The 19,025-nt window shown below is 49.3% G+C and overlaps 1 protein-coding gene across 1 annotated transcript in view; it reads left to right on the top strand.

Annotated features, from left to right (window-relative positions):
• The first annotated feature begins 14,105 nt into the window (after nucleotides 1-14,105).
• IGFN1 (immunoglobulin like and fibronectin type III domain containing 1) overlaps nucleotides 14,106-19,025 on the top strand; it is a 38,441-nt gene continuing 33,521 nt past the window's right edge. The window contains exons 1-3 of the mRNA XM_055234452.2: nucleotides 14,106-14,190; nucleotides 16,480-16,533; nucleotides 17,387-17,506. Coding sequence (XP_055090427.1) covers nucleotides 16,527-16,533; nucleotides 17,387-17,506 — 127 coding nt within the window. The 5' untranslated portion in view covers nucleotides 14,106-14,190; nucleotides 16,480-16,526. The remainder of the gene's footprint in view (nucleotides 14,191-16,479; nucleotides 16,534-17,386; nucleotides 17,507-19,025) is intronic.

Genomic DNA, 19,025 nt, shown 5'->3' with positions numbered 1-19,025 from the left:
ACCCCCTGCCCTGTAAGACTTGCCCTCCTTCCCCATAGTTCAGGTTCTTCTTACCTCCTCTCCTCATCAGAGTGTCCCTGGCAGAAAAGCTAACAATGAACTGAAGGCAATTAACAGCCTGGGCAGCTCATTCATTGCTAGAGCTGGATAGGTACTAAATCTTCTCCAGCCAGTCAAGGGCAACCTCCTGTAGGTCATTTAGTAGGGGAGGTCCATGTCAAGTTCTGAGACTGGCCTTGCTGGGTGAGAAGCCTCATCCTAGCACCTGTAGTCCTGAGCCAGCCACTCTCTGATTGTCCCGTCCACACCCCTCTCCATTCCTCAGGCAGTCATTTGGTAAACATGTGATACGCTTAGTCTGCCCGGGTCTCTGCCCTTAAAGATCCCATCTCCTGGCGAAACACCCAGGGCTGAGTAATTCCTGGGCGGAACCCAGGCTGAGGTGCTGTGGGGATAACCAGAGGGAGAAGGAGACACCGTCCTCTCCTTAGGGAGCTCACAGGGATTGTGTATTGAGTGTGTATGTGGCAGGGAGGGGAATGGATAAGACATGCAGGCCTGGTCTCTGGCAGGCATTCGTGTGATGCTGGAATGGCAGCAGATGGAGGGGGAAATAGGGAGGAGAGGGCAGGAGGAAACTGAGTCAAGAAGAGTTAACCAGGGAAGATTTCTGGCAGAGACAGTGCTTCAACAAGCTTTGAAGAATGGCGCATGACAAAAACAAAGAGATCCAAATTCAGAGCAGATTAAGTGACTTTAAAATAGGCTCAGAGGCAGCAAAGGGGACCTTTGATTGGAAGGACTACAATAAGGCTCTTGTAGGTATGTTAGGCTAGAATAAAATTCCAGTATCACCAGAATTTTCTCTCTCCAGATTAGACCTAGGAGAAGAATGATGAGGCAAGAAAGGCATCACATTTCAGGGCAGGACTTGCAATCTGAAGACTAAATTGCCTGGTGCCTAGAGGGGTGTGTGTGTGTGTGTGTCATATGTATGCATGTGTTTACACACACATGTTAGACAACCAAATGTGTGAGGTTCTTCTATGGGTGAGGCAGTGGAGAAAGCAAGGAGTGTGTGCACTTATATGTCACAGGTAGCAAGGTGAGCTGTGTATGGGGGTGAGTGTGGGCTGTGGCCACAGCTATGAAACAGCCTGTGAACATGTGTGAATCCCTGCTGAAGACAGGGATGGTGCATGATGGCCTGGTGAGGGAGGATCACTAATTTAAAAAGAAGATGACAAGGCTGGGCACAGTGGCTCACGCCTGTAATCCCAGCACTTTGGGAGGCTGAGGCAGGCGGATCACATCAGGAGTTCAAAACCAGCTTAACCAACATGATGAAACCCATCTCTACTAACAATACAAAAATTAGCCGGTCATGGTGGCACGCATCTATAATCCCAGCTACTCAGGAGGCTGAGGCAGGAGAATTGTTTGAACCCTGGAGGCAGAGGTTGCCGTGAGATGCGATTGCGCCATTGCACTCTCCAGCCTGGGTGACAGGGTGAGACTCTGTCTCAGAAAAAAAAAAAAAAAGAAGATGACATGGGTCAGAAGAGGGGCATCCCTGTATTTCTGTGCCCCCCTTTCTTGTGATCCCCTCTGTTTTTCTCCTTCAGACCCCAGCCATGGTCTGCTCTCTGGTTGTCCCTGAGGTGCATTCACGCCCTGCCACACACCTCCACATGCACTATTCTCCTCCTTCAGCTTTGCTCTCATATACACATGCCCCTTGGTATGGTTTGAATGCCTCCTCCAAAACTCATGTTGAAATGTGATTGCCATTGTGGTGGTATTAGGAGGTGGGGCCTTTAAGAGGGGATCAAGTCATGAGGGCTCTGCCCTCATGGGAGAATTAATGCCATTATCTTGGGAATGGGTTATTTATCATGGGAGTGGGACCCTGATAGAAAGGATAAGTTTATCCCCCTTTCTCTTTCTGTCTCATGCACTCTTCTGCTTTCTGCCTTCCACCATGAGATGACATTCACCAGATGTTGGTGCCATGCTGTTGGACTTCCCAGCCTCCAGAACGACAAGCCAAATAAACTTTTATCATTCATAAATTACACAGCCTGTGGTGTTCTGTTACAGCAGCATAAAACAGACTTAGACACCTCTTCAACCCCAATATCTCCACCCACCCACATCCATTTCTACCCTGTCCCAGAACCACCAAAGGCTACAAAAGAGGAGGAAGTCAGATATAGACCTTCGACTATTGGTGCCCAGGGAAGAGCACAAGCTAACAACTCCATGCCTCCCAGTATTTCTGATGTAAAGTCCACCCCTACCATGCCAGTGAATCAATGTCACTGGTGGACTGATCTCAGAGGAGCACCTACACTAACATTAGCCATAGAAAAGCCCTGGTTCCATTTCTGTCTTCTTTTGGCCCCAGCCTCAATCCTCCATGTGACTCTCCCATCTCCTCCATGTGACTCTCCCATCTCTTCCCTCTCTTTGTCCCTGTGATTATTCAGGCTGCTGCCTGAGTATGTCCTTCTCATCTCCACATTTCCTTCCCCTCCACCTCCAACACCACTTTTCTACCACTCTCCCCGTTTGTCCGTGGCTGCAATTCCTCTCTGGCCTCAGCTCCAACCAACCTGTCACTTTGCTGTGGAGTCAGAGAATTGCTGGAGAGAAGTGGAGAGGGTGGGCAAGAGAGAGGTGGCTTAGGGGGCACAGCAGACATGGCTTGTCAAGATGTTCAGGTTTCATTCCTTCATCAAATATTGCTGAACTGAGCTCAACATAGGAAACTCATCAGTGCATAAAATACACATATGATTCTTACCCTATAGAGTATTCAATTTAGTAGATTAGATAAATTCTTAAAAAAATAACTACTCAGTTATATAATGATAAACTGTGACAAGTCAGTAAATCCTTAGAATCCACCTGCAAGTACATCTAGAATCTGACTGCTCACCATCTCCACTGTGACACCATTGTCCAAAGTGTCATCTTCTCTCACTTAGATTATTGCAGGGGCTGCATATCTGGGTCTCTGACTTTCCACCCTTTTTTCCCTTCAGTCTATTTTCAACCCAGCAGCCAGGCCAGTATCTTAAAAACATGAGTTACATCTTGTGATCCCTCTGCTCAAAACATTGCAACTGATTCCCATCTTATTCAGAGTAAAGGCCAAGGTCATTACTATGGCCTTATAGCCCAATGTGATCACTGGCCCCTTCACTCTCTGATAATTCTCCTCCCACTTCCCCTCTGCTCCATCCACTCCAGGCTCATGGCCTCCAGGTAGTAAAAGTGGGATTTAAACCTGGGTCTCTCTGGTTCAAAAGTCCATGCTCCTTCCACTAATAATATTGTCATCCCTTCTTACAAATGAGGAAACAGACATTCAGTGAGTTTAAGACTAAGCTATAGTCACTTGACTAGGAAATGTCAGCATACTTGTAAATCCTGAGAGAGTCTCCATGACAATTCTTCTAGAGGATCATAAATGTCCTCCAGTGTGGACCAGGATATGATATTGTTGATAGTTCAGGTCCCTTCCACTGTACCAAATTCCTCATAATCCTCCTTTCTGCCATAGCTTGTGGTCTTGGTCCTTCTAGCTTACGGTCAGTTTAAAGTGATCTCAGAAAGTCAACCAGGAAATGAAAATTTCTCTTCCTTTAAATTCTTATGCTACCAGAATGTAAGGGCAGTTTTTTTTCATTCCCACGAGTTTTTAAAATAAAGTAGAGGGTAGCACCTGGGAAGTCTGCTCCCAGCCTCTTGTAGAGAGGGCAGTCAGGGCACTCTAGGAGATTCAGGAGATGCCAATGAAAGCTTTCATTGTATCATCAGTGGAGCCATCATGGGGAGACAGTGAAAAGCCCTTTAGACAAGAAAGCCCCAGGAGAGAACCAGCAGGCTCAAGACACCATTTTCCATTCATGTGGGTCAGATCACACCCATGCAATGAGAAGAAATGGGGAAGAGAGTCTCAGAGAATTTTCTTCAGCATGGAGATGAAAACCAGTGTTACTATCTTCAGGATGGACGCAAGACTGAACCAAGAATGGATCTTGGGTCTTCAGGTTCTCAGTTCTGTGAAGCCACCGTACTGGCACGCTGTCAAGTGGTTTCTGATTGAGTTCCTTCAGGAACACAAATCAGTCACCAGGCAGCAAAGCTCTTTTCCACCCTGGGCATTAGTGAGATCCAGCCGGCTCCGTCAATCTCCCGGGAGCAAGCATCTAACAACCTAGGCTGACAGGTGGCCCCCTGGGATATTGTCTAAGTTAGCCCAGGGACTGCCTGGGGCACTTTCCAGAATTAACTGCAGGGAGAGTGGGAGGAATGGGGGTTTTAGGAAAAGGGAAGCTGGGACCAAAGAGGGAGAAGCACGCTCTGGCTGCCTGAAATCACTGGTTGATGCTGTCTGGGCATTTGGACAGAACAGCACCAAAGGATGTCACTGAGCTAAACAAACCAAAGGGTTTGTCACCTTTTCTCATGACTGGTACTAATGGTATTCCTCTGGTGAAATTCTCCTTTTCTTCTTCTTCTTCTTTTTTTTTTTTTTTTAGGTTTGTCTTTCTCTTTCTTTCTTCCACATGCTGTCTCTCCTTCCTTCCATCCATCCCTTACTCCCTTCCTTTCTTTTTCTTCTGTCTTTTCTGGTTCTCTAGGAGGACTTCTGTAGGGGGAACAGAACAGGGTTGCTGTCATGCACATCTTGGTTTCTTGTTTTATAAATGGAGGAGCCCAAATTTTGAGAGGCCAGGAGACTTGTGTGCCGGTTCCATTTCCAGCTCTGCCACTGCATTGATTAGGGCTCACTCTGTCACCTAAACTGACTTTACCTCTCATGTCTCAGGTTTCCTATGTGTAAAGCAGGGAAAAGAATCCCACCTTACAGGGGGGTTGTGGGATTGAAGGTCTCCATACATGTAAGAGCCAAGCATGGCACCTGGCACTAAGCCAGGGCATAAAGTTACTGTCCTGCTAAAGGGCTTCATGTTCACCCGACCTCTCATTCACTGGACTCTGACAGTGGCACAAACCTCCCAGAACATGGGATTTAATTTTTAGAAAAGAAACCCCAAATTTATTTGGGGCTATGTTTGAGAAATTAAATGAGTAGGGATTAATTGTGGTAAAAACTTCTGAGAAGTCAAAAAAAGATGCAAATTTAAAACAGAAAGACCTCACAGGGCAAGGTTTTCCACATTGCATAGAGCCAAATGCCTTGCATATCACCAAACACACCCCAAATCCTGGTTCTAACTTTAGAGTGACTGATGTTACTCCAGCACTCGATGGTTATTTCCTTTTGCTGCCCTTTTGTACTTGTGTTTGGGAATATTTAAATATTTGAGGAAGTTTTAACACTTTGCATCACAAATTCTGACTGAATCGTTGAAGCACCAGTTGCTCTTTTCAAACCAAAATCAATAGAGAAGTGAGTTTGGCTTTCTACTGTGGAGCCCTTTGAGTCTTCAGTTGTTAACCAATTCTCCATCGCTGTTCAGAAATTGGGAGGGTGGACAACTTTGGTAATCCATTTGTTGACTGTAAAACACTGTCGTAATGCAAAAGTCAGGGCTGAGGAAAGAGAGGGTTTCTTTATTAATCCTACATCATGACCCTATTCTCAGCCCCTAGCTTTAAGGCCCAGCCATGCTTGTTTTTGTTTTGTTTTGTTTTGTTTTTTGTTTAGATGGAGTCTTGCTCTGTCATGCAGTGGTGCAATCTCGGCTCACTGCAACCTCCACCTCCCAGGTTCAAGTGATTCTTCTGCCTCAGCCTGCCAAGTAGCTGGGATTACAGGCACCCACCACCATGACTGGCGAATTTTGTATTTTTAGTAGAGACAGGGTTTCACCGTGTTGGCTAGGCTGGTCTCGAACTTCTGGCCTGAGGTGATCCACCTGCCTCGGCCTCCCAAAGTGCTGGGATTACAGGCATGAGCCTCTGCACCCAGCTCAGCCACATTTCTAATTTGGCTCCTAAAGTGTGTAATTCCATTCTCACTCAGAATCTCATTGTTCTCTTTTATGTGGAACCTCTCCCTTCCCTGTCTTCAAGTTTTATTATACGAAGCCTTAATAGACATCTCCTCTCTCGTAGTTACAGTTACAGAAGAGTCTCCAAATATCTCCAGACTTAAAATCAAGTCATGGTGGTAAATAATCTATTCTTCCTCACCCTCCCCTACTCCCTCTTAAAATTAGAGTCAGGTAAACTATTTGCAGATTCTCTCAGGCCCTGTTCATTTAATAAGTGAATGCCAAGCACTATTCTCAAAGTCAGTGAACAAGACAGAATCCCTCTCATGGGGCTTGCAATCTAAGTTGCATTTTACGTGAGGAGAGAGCCCATAAACCAATACATGCCCTAAAGATGGATGAGATAATTGCAATGACAATAAGTGCTAGTTACTTTGCGTTGGACAATCGAAGGTCATATTAAACCAATCTGAAAATAAGTCAGCTAGGCAGAGGCTACAGCGTGTACAAACACCTCTCTACAATCCACAGTGGAAACAGTAAAATGAAATGAGATAATTAAAGAGAGAATTGCACAGTGCCAAGTGCCTTGCACAGTCACCCACTGTAGATGCATACTACCTGTGAGCTTCCATTTCTACTTGTCATAGACAGGACTGGCTGTCAGAGCCGACCATAGCAATGACAGATACCACTTAATGGTGACCTGATAGTGAAGATCGTGTCTCTTCAATCAGAAGACTGAGTTTTTGCCTCTGCCATCCTAGGTGGAAGCCTGAGGCTAAGCCTCTTGTGGGCAGGAACTGTCTCCTCACTAGCCCTCAGGGGAGGGTCCTGTCCCCGTGTTTCTTAGGCAGGGGAGTGTCAGCCACCTTTCCTCCCCATGGCTGGGCTTCCCAAGGACTTGAGGTGCCCAGCAGGCCCCAGCTGCTCCCTGCCCAGCCCTCAGCCTGTCCTGCCCGCGGTGTTCTGCTTTGGCTCAGTATCCCAGGGCCAAGCCACTGGGCAGGGATGGGGTTTCAGCCTGATCTTTACCACCAGCTGTGTGTGGCTGGGCTGCTGGGAATTTAGGAAATTGGTGCCAGAAAGAGGACAGATGATCCAGGGAAGGAGCCACGCTGGAGGCAGGGGGACTGTGTCACATGGTTGCATCCCCAGGGTCCATTTCTGGGCTGGCCAGGGGGAGTGAGGGTTCCTGGAGATAAGTTATGTCCCCATCAGCCTCAATTTCCACCTCAGGTAAATCAGTCCACAGGCATTAAGCTTTCCCTGAGTGTGTGCCCAGGCTTGAGCATAGGAGTTGGGAGTCCCTGTCCCTGCCCTTGGGAGCCCCCCAGTCTGATGTAGGAGACATGGTCCCTACGCTTGGGAGAGTCAGGTCCTGGCTTCAGAATTTTTTCTACTCCAATCTAACCAATGCACACCACCCACGGGCTCTTTCTAGCATACAAATATATTATTTCTCTGCCTGAGAGCCTCCCATGACTCCTCATCCGCTTCAAAATTAGTGCCAAACTCCATAGCAAAGTACAAATGACACTTTACAGCTTGCCTGGATGTGGGTGGTCCTGTTGGTAATGGGCTCTTTCCTGTCATGTCACGAAATTTGACCTGCTTGAAGCTTGTTTTTGGGAATCTGCTAAACACATGTTTAGCCAGGACTCTCTTTTACTTAAAGGGAACTCTTCCTTGCAGGGTGGGGATGGGAAAGGGCCGATACAGCTTCTGAGCATCTCCCGACTCCAGGCTCAGGAGAAACTGCCCTATCATAAAGCTTCTGTGATCAGAGCCTTGTCCTGAGGTGTGGTGGGCTGTGGAAAAGTGAAATAGAAGGAGAGGCCATTCTGGCTCTTGGGAAATTCCCAGGACTCAGAAGGAGACAGAGTGTCTGCAAGACAGACTGAGACCTAAAAACTGAGGTGAATTAATGCAGTCACATGGAAATGCCACTTAATATGGTGATCACAGGAAGGCAGGGAGGTCAGCATTCCAGGCAGGAGGGAGAACGCAGTGGGGAAGAGAGGCCAGCCTGCCTGAGTTGGAGGGAACACTCTGGGAGGTCAGTGGCGAGAGTGTTGGTTGGTGTAATGCTCTGGATGCCGGGAAGAGTTCAGATTTGTCATAAGCCAGGCTCCACGCGTGGGCAGGAGAGTGCCCTCTTCAGCATGGAAGAGTGACTCCACTCCAAATCCAGCCTGATGGAGTCTGTTTCTAATAGAAGAGTCTGAGTCAGGTTGTCCAGCTTGGGGCTTCCAGGAGACAGTTCCAGGACTCAGGTCTCCTGGCTCCCCCCAGCCCAGTCTGCCTCAGGGTCTCCCAACTCAAGGTGGCTGGCTCCTCCAAACTGCCTCACTGCTACTTACCCAGCATTCTAGCTCCTTTTGGACTCTGTTTCTGCACCTGAGAAAATGGCTTTCAGCCCTGGGTTCCAAGACTTGCTCAGGGTGGTGACTTAGCTGAGAGCTGGGTGAGGATTCCACAGGACTGCAAGGTGGGTTCTGCAGTCCCACCCCTCCCCATCTCCTGCCAGCATAAAGCCTCTTGCTGCGAGGCCCAGGGCCACCAGGAGAAGCAGCAGTGGTGGTTGTCAGAGGCATGTGGCATGGCTGCTCTGAGTTGTGGGGGCAACAGCCCCAGCCTTCTGACCGCTCTTGGAAGAGATGGGTAGAAGGGCACCTTTTCCCAGCGACTTGCTACCACCTTCCTCTCTGCCAGTCACTAGGTCAGTCTTCCAAGGCCATTGTGAGCTGGAGCCACTGTGCGGAGACAGCCAGGGCCTGGAAGGGGTGAGGCAGAGCTTCCTCTAACCTCCTGCAGACCTGCCTCCCTTGCTGGGCTCCTGCCCTAGACAGAGCCTGTCATGGGAATGGGGAGGGGGTGCTTCTTGAAGAGCCCAACACTATATACAAATGATTTATCCACACTGCCATGGAAAAACCACTGATGGAAATGAAAGAAGAGAATACTCATTTTATACCTTTAACCACAAATAGTGTTTATTCCTGGTAAACACTATTACCCTACGGGTAGGGCATCAGGAATGAACTATTTTAACTCACAGGCACAAAATGCCTTGCAATGTAATCATGCTTTTCATAGACTATTACAGGATTTATAAAAGTTTTAAGTGGTTTGATGTAAATATTTTAAATGTACTACCCATTATTTCTAGTCCTATTTTCTTCTTTTAAAAAAATACCAGAAGACTCAAAAATTGCAAGTGGCCAGGTCCTTCTCAACTTCCAATAGGCCCTGTTAGATCTTTTGAGGCTAACATTGATGATTAAAAGAATATAGCCATGAAGCCTGCAAAATGTGAGACTATGTCTATTTTTAAAGAATCTGATATCTAGGGCAGGAGGCAGAAGTGTAGTAGAATCAGATGGCCTGGTTTACATCTTTTCTCAATCACTCACTAGTTGTGTAACAGTGGAAACATTATTTAGTTGCTGTTAGCTTCAACTTCCTTCTCTGTAAAATGGAGATATGTTTCTACATCACAGGGTGTTATGTGGGCTAAATGAAATAACCCATGTAGAAAACATCACACAGTAGGTTGGGGGCCAGTGAGTGCTGTGATTTGCTGATTATGAAAATAGGCAAGTGTCTCTGCAAAATGAAAATGCAACATTAGAAAGCTGAGTGGGTTTGCATCTGTTTGGCTGGAGTGGTTTATTTACCTTTTCACCACCTGATGGAGATTTGAAGGGAGCAGCTTTCTGGAATGACTTAGGGTTTGGTGCTTCATTCCCACCAGGAGGCAGATCTGGCTGCAAAACACTTCACTGTGTGCCTTCCAGGAGGAAACCACTCCTCTCCAGGCCCCAGTGTCCTTATCTGAAAAGAAGGGAGTTGGATTGGATCCACAGGACATTGGTCGTTAAGAGTGTAGACTTGGCACTGGATGGCCTTGGTCCACATCCTGGCTCTGCCACTCATCATCTGTGTGACCTTGGCCAAGTTACATAATGTCTCTGTATCTCAGTTTCCCCTTCTGTAAAATGGAGTTAATGATAGATTCTGCCTTTTGGATTTGTAGTGAGGGATTAAATGAGTTAACATAGCTAAAGATTCAAAAGAATATCTGGCATGTAGCAAGAACTCTATCAGGGTTAAATACTGTTGTTACTGCTATAATGTTATTGCTGTTGTTAGATGTCCTCAATGGTCCTGTCCAGCTCTGATATTCTGTGAGAGTCTACACTGCCTCAATAGACTGAAGCCCGTTGTGGCTCAAGCATTCCTGGAAAGTGGAGTGGGATTTCCTCCCCAGCTTCTCCTCATTGAGGGTCCAAAGGACCCCCTCCTGTAGCCCTTGCGCCAGCTGAGCCTGCTGGACTAGGCCCTTCCAGATTAGGGATTGGCTCCTGACTCAAGTTTCTCTGTCACTGAAAGCCAGCTTTGCAAACATGAAATTGCCCCTGGGGTCTCCAGGGTCTTCTTTCACATGAGGCTACATGGGATTCATTACACTGCAGGTGGGGTGAGAAAGACATGAACTAAGGCTGACACATGGGCTGGACTGGAGATAGGGAGGAATACTGGCCAGGCAGGCAGCTGGGGGGCGGAGTGGATGGTTCAAGGGAGCAGGTGGACTGGACGGCATCCTTGACAGTGGCCAAGGAGGATGGTGGGAAGCACAGGAGGGGTGTAAATTTGCCCCATGGAGCCTCATTTATATGACCCTTTTTAGCAAGGACATTTTCATCATCCAAACCCTTAACTTTTCAGCTAAGCTGGTTCCTTGGGACCTCTGACACCATAAGTCACACAGATACATAAAGCCACTGCCCTCTTGGGAATCACACCTCAAAGTGGTATCAAGCAGGCAGCAAACTTTGGGCGTGGGAGGGAAGGCAGCCAATAATGGAGTCACAGACACAGAGTCCACTGAGAGTGACCAGGAAGTCACTGGTTTGTCCACTGGTCCTCCCAGCTCCATCTTCCTGGGTAGGGACTGTGGTTGAAATAGAATCTTATGCCCTAGCTCCAGGCTTAGAGAAGGCTCCTAGCCTCTGGAGCCATCTCCACAGGGCAGCTCGTAGTCTTCTACCTTTCACAAAGACCCGCTCTGTTGGTGTTGTGTGGTGTATGTGTATGTTTGTGTGTGAGCATGTTTGCATGTCTTTGGTTAGAACCCTCCTCTGCTAACCCATCTACATGGACCCATTGGGTGCAAGAGAGGACACCCTCCTCTGGTGAGTACCCTCAGTGACTCACCCAGCTGGGACAGAACCAGTTTTACACCAAGCATAGAGGCAATGAATGCCTGTGAATGAATTTAAACTCTCTCCTGAGTCACATGGACTGCTTTTCAAGTCCACACGGCCTTCCCCATTCAGTCATAGGACTGTGGAAGGTTCAAGTTGGCCAGGATCTCAGAGATCATCTCATCCGACCCATGCCATCAGGAGTAAAAGGGTCCCAAGAGAGGCCTTTATGGGGCCTGAGCCTCTTGGTACCTGCCATATAATGCATTTCGTTCTTGTGGGGACAGGAGAGCATTAATGAATTGTGACCCTATCCCTGCCCAAAGTCCCTGAGCCCTTTCCGTAAGGCACTGAGGAACAATGAATAATGCACACAAATTCACTGTCCAGAGTTCTTTTGACTTGGATAGTCCCCTAATCGATGAAGGTAAGGTCTTGTCTCTCTCTTTTTTTTTTTTTTTGGAGATGGAGTCCCACTGTCGCCAGGCTGGAGTGCAGTGATGCAATCTCGGCTCACTGCAACTTTCGCCTCCCGGGTTCAAGCGATTGTCCTGCCTCACCTCCCAAGTAGCTGGGACTACAGGCATATGCCACCACAGCCAGCTAATTTTTGTATCTTTAGTAGAGACGGGGTTTCAACATGTTGGCCAGGATGGTCTCAATCTCCTGACCTTGTGATCCACCCGCCTCAGCCTCCCAAAGTGGTGGGATTACAGGCATGAGCCACCGTGCCCAGCCAGGTCTTGTCTCTTTATCTCCCAAAGGAAAAGTCTATCAGGAGGTGTAATAAGATTATACCCTGGGAAGTGGTGGTGGATGGCTGGAGATCCAGACATAGCTAAATATTATTGGACATTACGTTTTATAGAGGATAAAGTGGGGAGAGTGGTAAAAACTGTGTAACTCATCTTAGCTCCTTGGAGTCCCGAAATTTCCGTTTTATTGCAATGACAGGGATCCATGTATGACACAGTGCAGAGAGGAGTGGGTTCCCTAATGTGGGCTGCTGTTAAAACATGGAAAATGGGGTGAGTGTAGTGGCTCACGCTTGCCATTCCAGCACTTTGGGAGGCCGATGCGGGAGGATCACTTGAGCCCAGGAGTTTGAGACCAGCCTGGACAACATGGCAAGATCTCACCTCTGTTTAGAAAACAACAACAACAACAACAACGTGGGAAATGGAGGCCAGGTAGCAGGGCACACCTTGACTCATGGATCTGCAGGCCGTCCCCAGGCCCCAGGGAAGAGCACATGGGCTATCTAGGGGGACAACAGAGGCACTTGAAATGCTAAAGGACTCTGCACTGGGCCATGTTCACAGCCTCCTCCTTCCCCACCCCCGGAATGATGCAGCATTGTGGCTCAGGAGGCCCCTGGAGCTCAGGGCCCCACCATGAGAAAGAACACCCTGGGGTGTTCTCCTGGGACTGCACTCCTGGGAGGTAGACTCCTGCTTCTCACTTCTTCCTTCCTCCAATCCCTTCCATCTCTGCAGCCAGAATGAGTTCTTTTAAAATGCAGATTGGATCCTGTCACCTCTCCAGCTTAAACAAACCTCAGTAACGCTTACAATAGAGATCAAAACTCTTCAATGGCCTCCAAAGCCTACCTGTCCAAACTCAACTCTCACTGCCACTCTTTCCCTTGCTCTCCAAGGTCCAGCCCTCCCCTCACACTCTCCATTGTCCCCTTCGGAGCCCCCACATCTGCCTGACCCATTAGACTGCGAACTTCATGATGGGAGGGCCCTGTCATTTGCTTACCTTTGTATTCCCAGGGCTTGACACAGTGCCAGAGCCAGGGCTCAACCCAGGGTAGGTGTTCAACACATGTTTGTTGAACAAATGAAAGATCAGCCCTGACACTCAGAAACACACAGGGAGGACACACAAATGCATGTGTGTGTGCATGCACGGACACACAAACACACACTTGCGCAGACAAGGTCAAACACCTCCCCTCTCGGAGCACATCCAGAGGTGGCACCTGTAGAAATCGGCAAGGTGCTAATGAACACATGTAAATATTCAGTGTCCTCCCCTGGATGAAAGCATTCACCCCATTTCCCTTCTACTTCACCTGAATCCTCAATCAAGCCTCACTTATGGGTGGCAACAAAGCAGTTCTCTGTCCTTAAGGAGAGAGAAGGTGGCTCTTTCAAAGCACACCAGGTGGCCTTATCTCCTGGGCCTCACCTGTCCTCCACTCTCCTTAAGAAAATCTGTTACCAGCCATTGTATTTCCAATTTCCACTTACCATCCATCTGTCCAACCAAAAACCCAACCACCCGCCCTGCCAACTTCACCCCCAACCCTGCTGGTCAGGTCACCCCTTCTATTCCTTGGAAAAGCTCCTGAGCAAGTTCACCTTCTCCAGCAGGCCTCCTGACTACACAATTCCCAGGGTCTCCTCCTTCCTGGTCACTCTCAGTGGACTCTGTGTCTGTGACTCCATTATTGGCTGCCTTCCCTCCCACTCCCAAAGTTTGCTGCCTGTTTGATACCACTTTGAGGTGTGATTCCCAAGAGGGCAGTGGCTTTATGTATCTGTGTGACTTATGGTGTCAAAGGTCCCAAGGGACCAGCTTAGCTGAAAAGTTAAGGGTTTGGATGATGAAAATGTCCTTGCTAAAAAGGGTCGTATAGATGAGGCTTCATGGGGCAAATTTACACTAAGCCAGTCTGGTTAAGAGCTTAAAGCTCTGCAAAGTGAGGAGTTGGATGGACTGATGTCACAGGACCCTTCCATCTCTGACCTCCTCTGAGCTAGAGCGTTAGCCCTGGGGGGCCTTGCCCTGCCAAGCCTGGACTGGAGGAGGAGGAGGAGGAGGAGGAGGAGGAGGCGGGGTGAGGGGGAGGGGCAGAGGGAGCAGAGGCGCCTGCAGCAACCGACACCTGCTCTAGCCCTGCCTGTTCACTACCAGTCGATCCAGAGCCTCCAGCAAGCAGCAGCTGGAAACGCGGAAGAGGGAGCAGACACGAAGCGGGAGGTCAGCTGTACACCCAGGTAAGCGGGCACTCACACCTGGCTGCCCTCCCAGGCAACGGTAGGGCCAGAATGGAGACACTAGCCTGCTGTCCAGCTTTTCTATGCAGGAAGGGGCAGGCAGTGGGCAGGACGTCTGCCTGGGGAACATTCCCTGGCTGGCAGATCATATGCTGGGGTGCACCTGTATCCCCTCTAGGTTACTCCAGGATATGTGGAGGAGAGAATTTCAGTGTGTCCTGTCTGGGCGGTTCTGTCCTGGCTCTAATTTTCTGGACACATCTTGACTTTGGGTGTGATACGATGACCAGATTAAAAATATCACTAGCAGTCCAGCATAAGGACCTCGGGCTGGGACTTGTTATATTTTGGTTAGTATCATGGTCAAAGCAGTTGAGAGAACCCCGTTTGGCTCTTCCTGCCTCAATTTCTACCAGTTGAGAGGTAGCAGGGACCAGCTGGAGGTAGCAGGGACCTGGATCTGCAGGATGGATCCAGGGAGGGTAGGGAAAAAGGATGGGGAGACATAGGTCCTGGAGAGGGACCAGGGAGACACTGTCCCAGGATCCAGTGCTGAGAATGTTGTTGGAACAGCTGAAGTGAGGACACAAGCTGCTGTTTGCTTCTGGGAAGAATTGGAATTCTTCTCAAATGTAGGAATGAATTATGGAGGAGAGAATTCATTTCCTTTGTCATCCCTTCCAACTGAGACCACAACCTGCTAGTCTCCAGTCCAACAGATATCTTCCCCTACGTCATTGACTTTGTACCAAATCTGGCTTATTCTAAAAGAGAGTGGAGCTCCAGCAGTGGATGGCTTAACATCACATCCCTAAGTTCCCCCAAGAGCTTTGCTTCTTTTGCCCTCCTCAGCTGGGAGCTGTAGGCAGGAGGCTGGAGAGAGAAGAGTGGTATCAGCGTTATCCTTCTTCACATGTGACCAATAGCTGAGTAACAGGATGATAGCTGCTCATGGTGATGATGTGGGTGGCAATGGGGATGATGACTCAGATAGCTGTGTTGAACTCAAACTACTCCAGTGTGGGGGTCACCAACTGGCGCCAGTGCACTTGCATCTACCAGGAGGCTGCACTGAGGAGTGGGTGGGACGGGGGGCCCTGCAGCCCTCCCCCTGGCCGTGTCCAGCTGGGTCCTTGTCCATTGGTGGCTGCCTTCCCTCCCACCCTTCCTCGTGACTCCCTTCGGCGTAGTGCCTGTGGCACCCGTGACCGCTCCAGAACGCAGTTGGCGTACCATGGCATTCCAGCACACTAGGGTGCAGCGGCTGGGCTGGTGAGGGGCTGCCAGGGGCCAGAAGTGCCAGTGGGTGGCCGGTGTGAAATGGAACGATCTCCATGGGAGAGAGGAATTTGCTCTGTCATGTGTGATTCTATATCAATAATAGGGCTCTTTGGGCAGAAAATGGAGTCCCCAAAATGGAACTGCTTGGCCATGGGCCAATCGCACAGAGGGTGGGACTGCTGGAGAATTCTTTCAAGACATCCCCCCACCCCCATTTATGGCTCTCATCCCATCCCAGACCCAACCCCCTTCCTCTCCTGTGTGGGACTCCCCATTGGCCATAACAGATGGATGCAATTAAGAGGAAATCGGGAGACATGGCGGTGGTGAGAGAATGGAAAATACTCCTATTCACCTGACACTATAATTCACTGGCTTCTGAGGGGAGCAGATGGATTTATGGGGATCCTACGGGCCTGGGCCAAGAAGAGCTTAAGAGCAGCAAAGTTGAGGCCTCTCCCCTGCAGACCTTGTGACCGGAAGGATTCTAGATTGGTGGAGTGTGGGAAGTAGAGGGCTTCGGTGTCCTGCCAGAAAATCTCAGAGTTGGGGAAGGAGCCAGGAGGCCCAAAGAATGTCCTTGGAGAATTCCCATTCCAAAGTCAATGGGGCAAGCTGGTTACACAGCTGAAAGGATCCTGAATGGGTCTGATTTCCTCAGGTTTGGGAGGGTTGTGTCTCACCCTCTGGGCAGGGTCAGGTCTGGGGTCCCACCAGGAGGCCAGGCCACCAGCACAGTGTGCAGGCTCAGCTTATGGTTCCCTTTACCTGGGAATGTTAACAACTGGGTAGCATGCTACGCACTCCCTGGTCTCTGGGAAATTGGTTTTGCTGGGGACAGGGAATTGCAGGAAACTAATCAGTGCCATTAGTGGGTTAGAAAAGCTCTTGGGGGCAGCAGCTTTTTCCAGCTCCCACCCCAGACACTGGCTGATGCACTGATGGTGTGGGAGGGGTGGGGTGAGACCAGCCTGGATTTCTCAAAAGCAATTCCATTTCTGTTCTCAGGAAAATAGAACTTCTACCCTCAGAGGAGTCAAAGAGGAGGCAGAACTATGGCAGGTGAGAGAAGAACTAATCTCCCCTCCCCAGCCCTCTCTGGCTATCCTTACCAGGACAGAGAAGAGAGAAGTGGTAGGGATCAGAGATTTCTGGGAACTCGCCCATCTTGTATTTTTTCTTTTCCTTATTTTATTTTATTTTTTTATTGTTGTTGGGTTTTTTTGAGACAGAGTCTCACTCTGTTGCCCAGGCTGGAGTGCAGTGGTGCGATCTCAGCTCACTGCAACCTCTGCCTCCCAGGTTGAAGTGATTCTCCCACCTCAGCCTCCAGAGTAGCTGGGATCACAGGCACCCGCAACCATGCCTGGCTAATTTTTGTATTTTTAGTAAAGATGGAGTTTCACCACGTTGGTCAGGCTGGTATCGAATGCCTGACCTCAGGTGATCCGCCCACCTCAGCCTCCCAAAGTGCTGGGATTACAGGCATGAGCCACCATGCTTGGCTTTTTTTTTTTTTTTTTTGAGTCTTGGCTTTGGGTTTTGATTTGTTTTCCTGAGTAAGGAGTACAAAGCCCCCACATGAGCTCCTGCTTCTTGGCTTCCTGAGAAGAAGCCCTTTCCCACTCTTTCTTCCCAGCTTTTCCCCAGTGACACACTCAGGGACTTCCTAGGGTGCCCCACCCACTTCCTAGAGGCTCCATTCACACTGCCGGAGGGGTGCCACCAGATTCCCACTAGAGAATTAAAAAGCACTGTGCACAGGCAGGAGGTAGGACAAATAATCCTGACCCAAAAGTAGGGCAAGAAGGGGCTTCTTGCTCCTTCGGTGAGTGGGTGGATGCCCATTCTGTTGAAGGGCCACCCAATAGGGAGAAGGCGGAAGGCCCATCTCCTTCCCTCCTGCGTTCTCCAGGAAAGCTCCGGAAGTCCTACATCCCTGGAGTGAGCATCTGGCAGCTGGTGGAGGAGATCCCCGAAGGCTGCAGCATGCCGGACTTTGAGCAGAAGCCCGTCACCTTGGCTCTGCCAGAGGGTGAGAACCCAGAGGGGAGCTGCGGAGGGGAGGCAAGATTCCTGCTCTCCTACCTCCCAGGGGAGAGGGCTGGGGCACCCACCTTCCTGGGGACCGAGGCCCTATATCCATCACCAGGCCATAGCCTGTCTCCCTCCTATCCTTGAGGGAGTATGTGCTTACCTGGAACCCTAGAAGTGACAAGGGGCCTGGGGAAAAGAGTGGATAAAGAGAGTGAAGAGATACCATGCTATTCTGGTGTGAGAAATATCTGGGGGGCAAGGATGGAAAAATGCTAAATTGGGGAGCAGGGAGAGGTTGTGGTGTTTCCTGGTCCCTCTCTCCTTGCCTCAAAGCCACTGCTGCAGAGAGGCACTGTTGAAACAGTTAATTTGACTCCCCCCAATCCTCGCCTCCAGGCAGCAGCACCTGCTATGGCTCACAGGCTGGGCTCAGGAAGGCCCTTCTAGAAGGCCACATAAAAAGGTGTCCAAGAAAGTGAAGGGAACAAAGGCTTATTGGGGAAAAAGTGGGAATTGGCGTTCTTTCCCCAACACACACCCTGCAATAAATTTTAGTTCATAGCATCCTGGTAATAAGAAAAAGAATGATATTTTGTTTTTCTAAATCTGGAACAAGGTAATGAGAAATTGGGAAGGGCCCTTGGGCCTTTGGTCTATATTGCTTTCTACTGAGATGTTCTTGGTAGGAGGCTGAGGGATTCCTTGAGGGCGGGCAGTTCCCAGGCCTCCATGACAGGCATGGAGCTTGGGGTCTTTTCTGAGGCTGGAACCTGTGTCTCAGGACCAGCTCCTTCGGGCACCAAATAGCCACTCCTCCTCCCTCTAGCTGTGATTCCTCCTCCCACTAGAGAGTAGGAAGGGAAGCCACACAATCTCTTTCTTTTTTTTTTCTTTTTTTGAGATGGAGTCTCACTCTGTTGCCCAGGCTGGAGTGCAGTGGCACAATCTCTGATCACTACAACATCTGCCTCCGGGGTGCAAGTGATTCTCCTGCCTCAGCCACCCCAGTAGCTGGGATTACAGGCACATGCCACCATGCCTGGCTAATTTTTGTATTTTTAGTAGAGATGCGGTTTCACCATGTTGGCCAGGCTGGTCTCGAGCTCCTGACCTCAGGTGATCCGCCTGCCTTGGCCTCCCAAAGCGCTAGGATTACATGCGTGAGCCCCTGTGCCTGGCCGGAACTCACAAAATCTCATTCCCTTCCCAGTCTTGGCAGAGGCTTCAGACTCCTTGCTCACCCACTCTCAAAGAAAAGCCCCTCTCCCCTAAAGCCCTGCTGGCCTCCCCTTTCACCAGGGCCAGTCCACCTGTCTCTTTCCCTCAAGCAGCCCAAACTTCTGCAATATAGAAAGAGGAATGACTGCCTTCTGGGTGCCTGGAATCTGCTGCTTTCCACCTGCATGTTCTGAGTCCCGAGTCAAGGGGACCAAGGCCTGGCACCCTTTTTGGAAGGGGCAGTTGAAATACGTAGATGAGGAAGACGATATAAATTAGAATTTAAATAAAGTATACAG

The sequence above is a fragment of the Symphalangus syndactylus genome, chromosome 19 (genome assembly GCF_028878055.3).
Source record: "Symphalangus syndactylus isolate Jambi chromosome 19, NHGRI_mSymSyn1-v2.1_pri, whole genome shotgun sequence".
NCBI classification, from domain to species: Eukaryota; Metazoa; Chordata; class Mammalia; order Primates; family Hylobatidae; genus Symphalangus; species Symphalangus syndactylus.
This window is presented reverse-complemented; position numbering and strand designations above follow the sequence as displayed.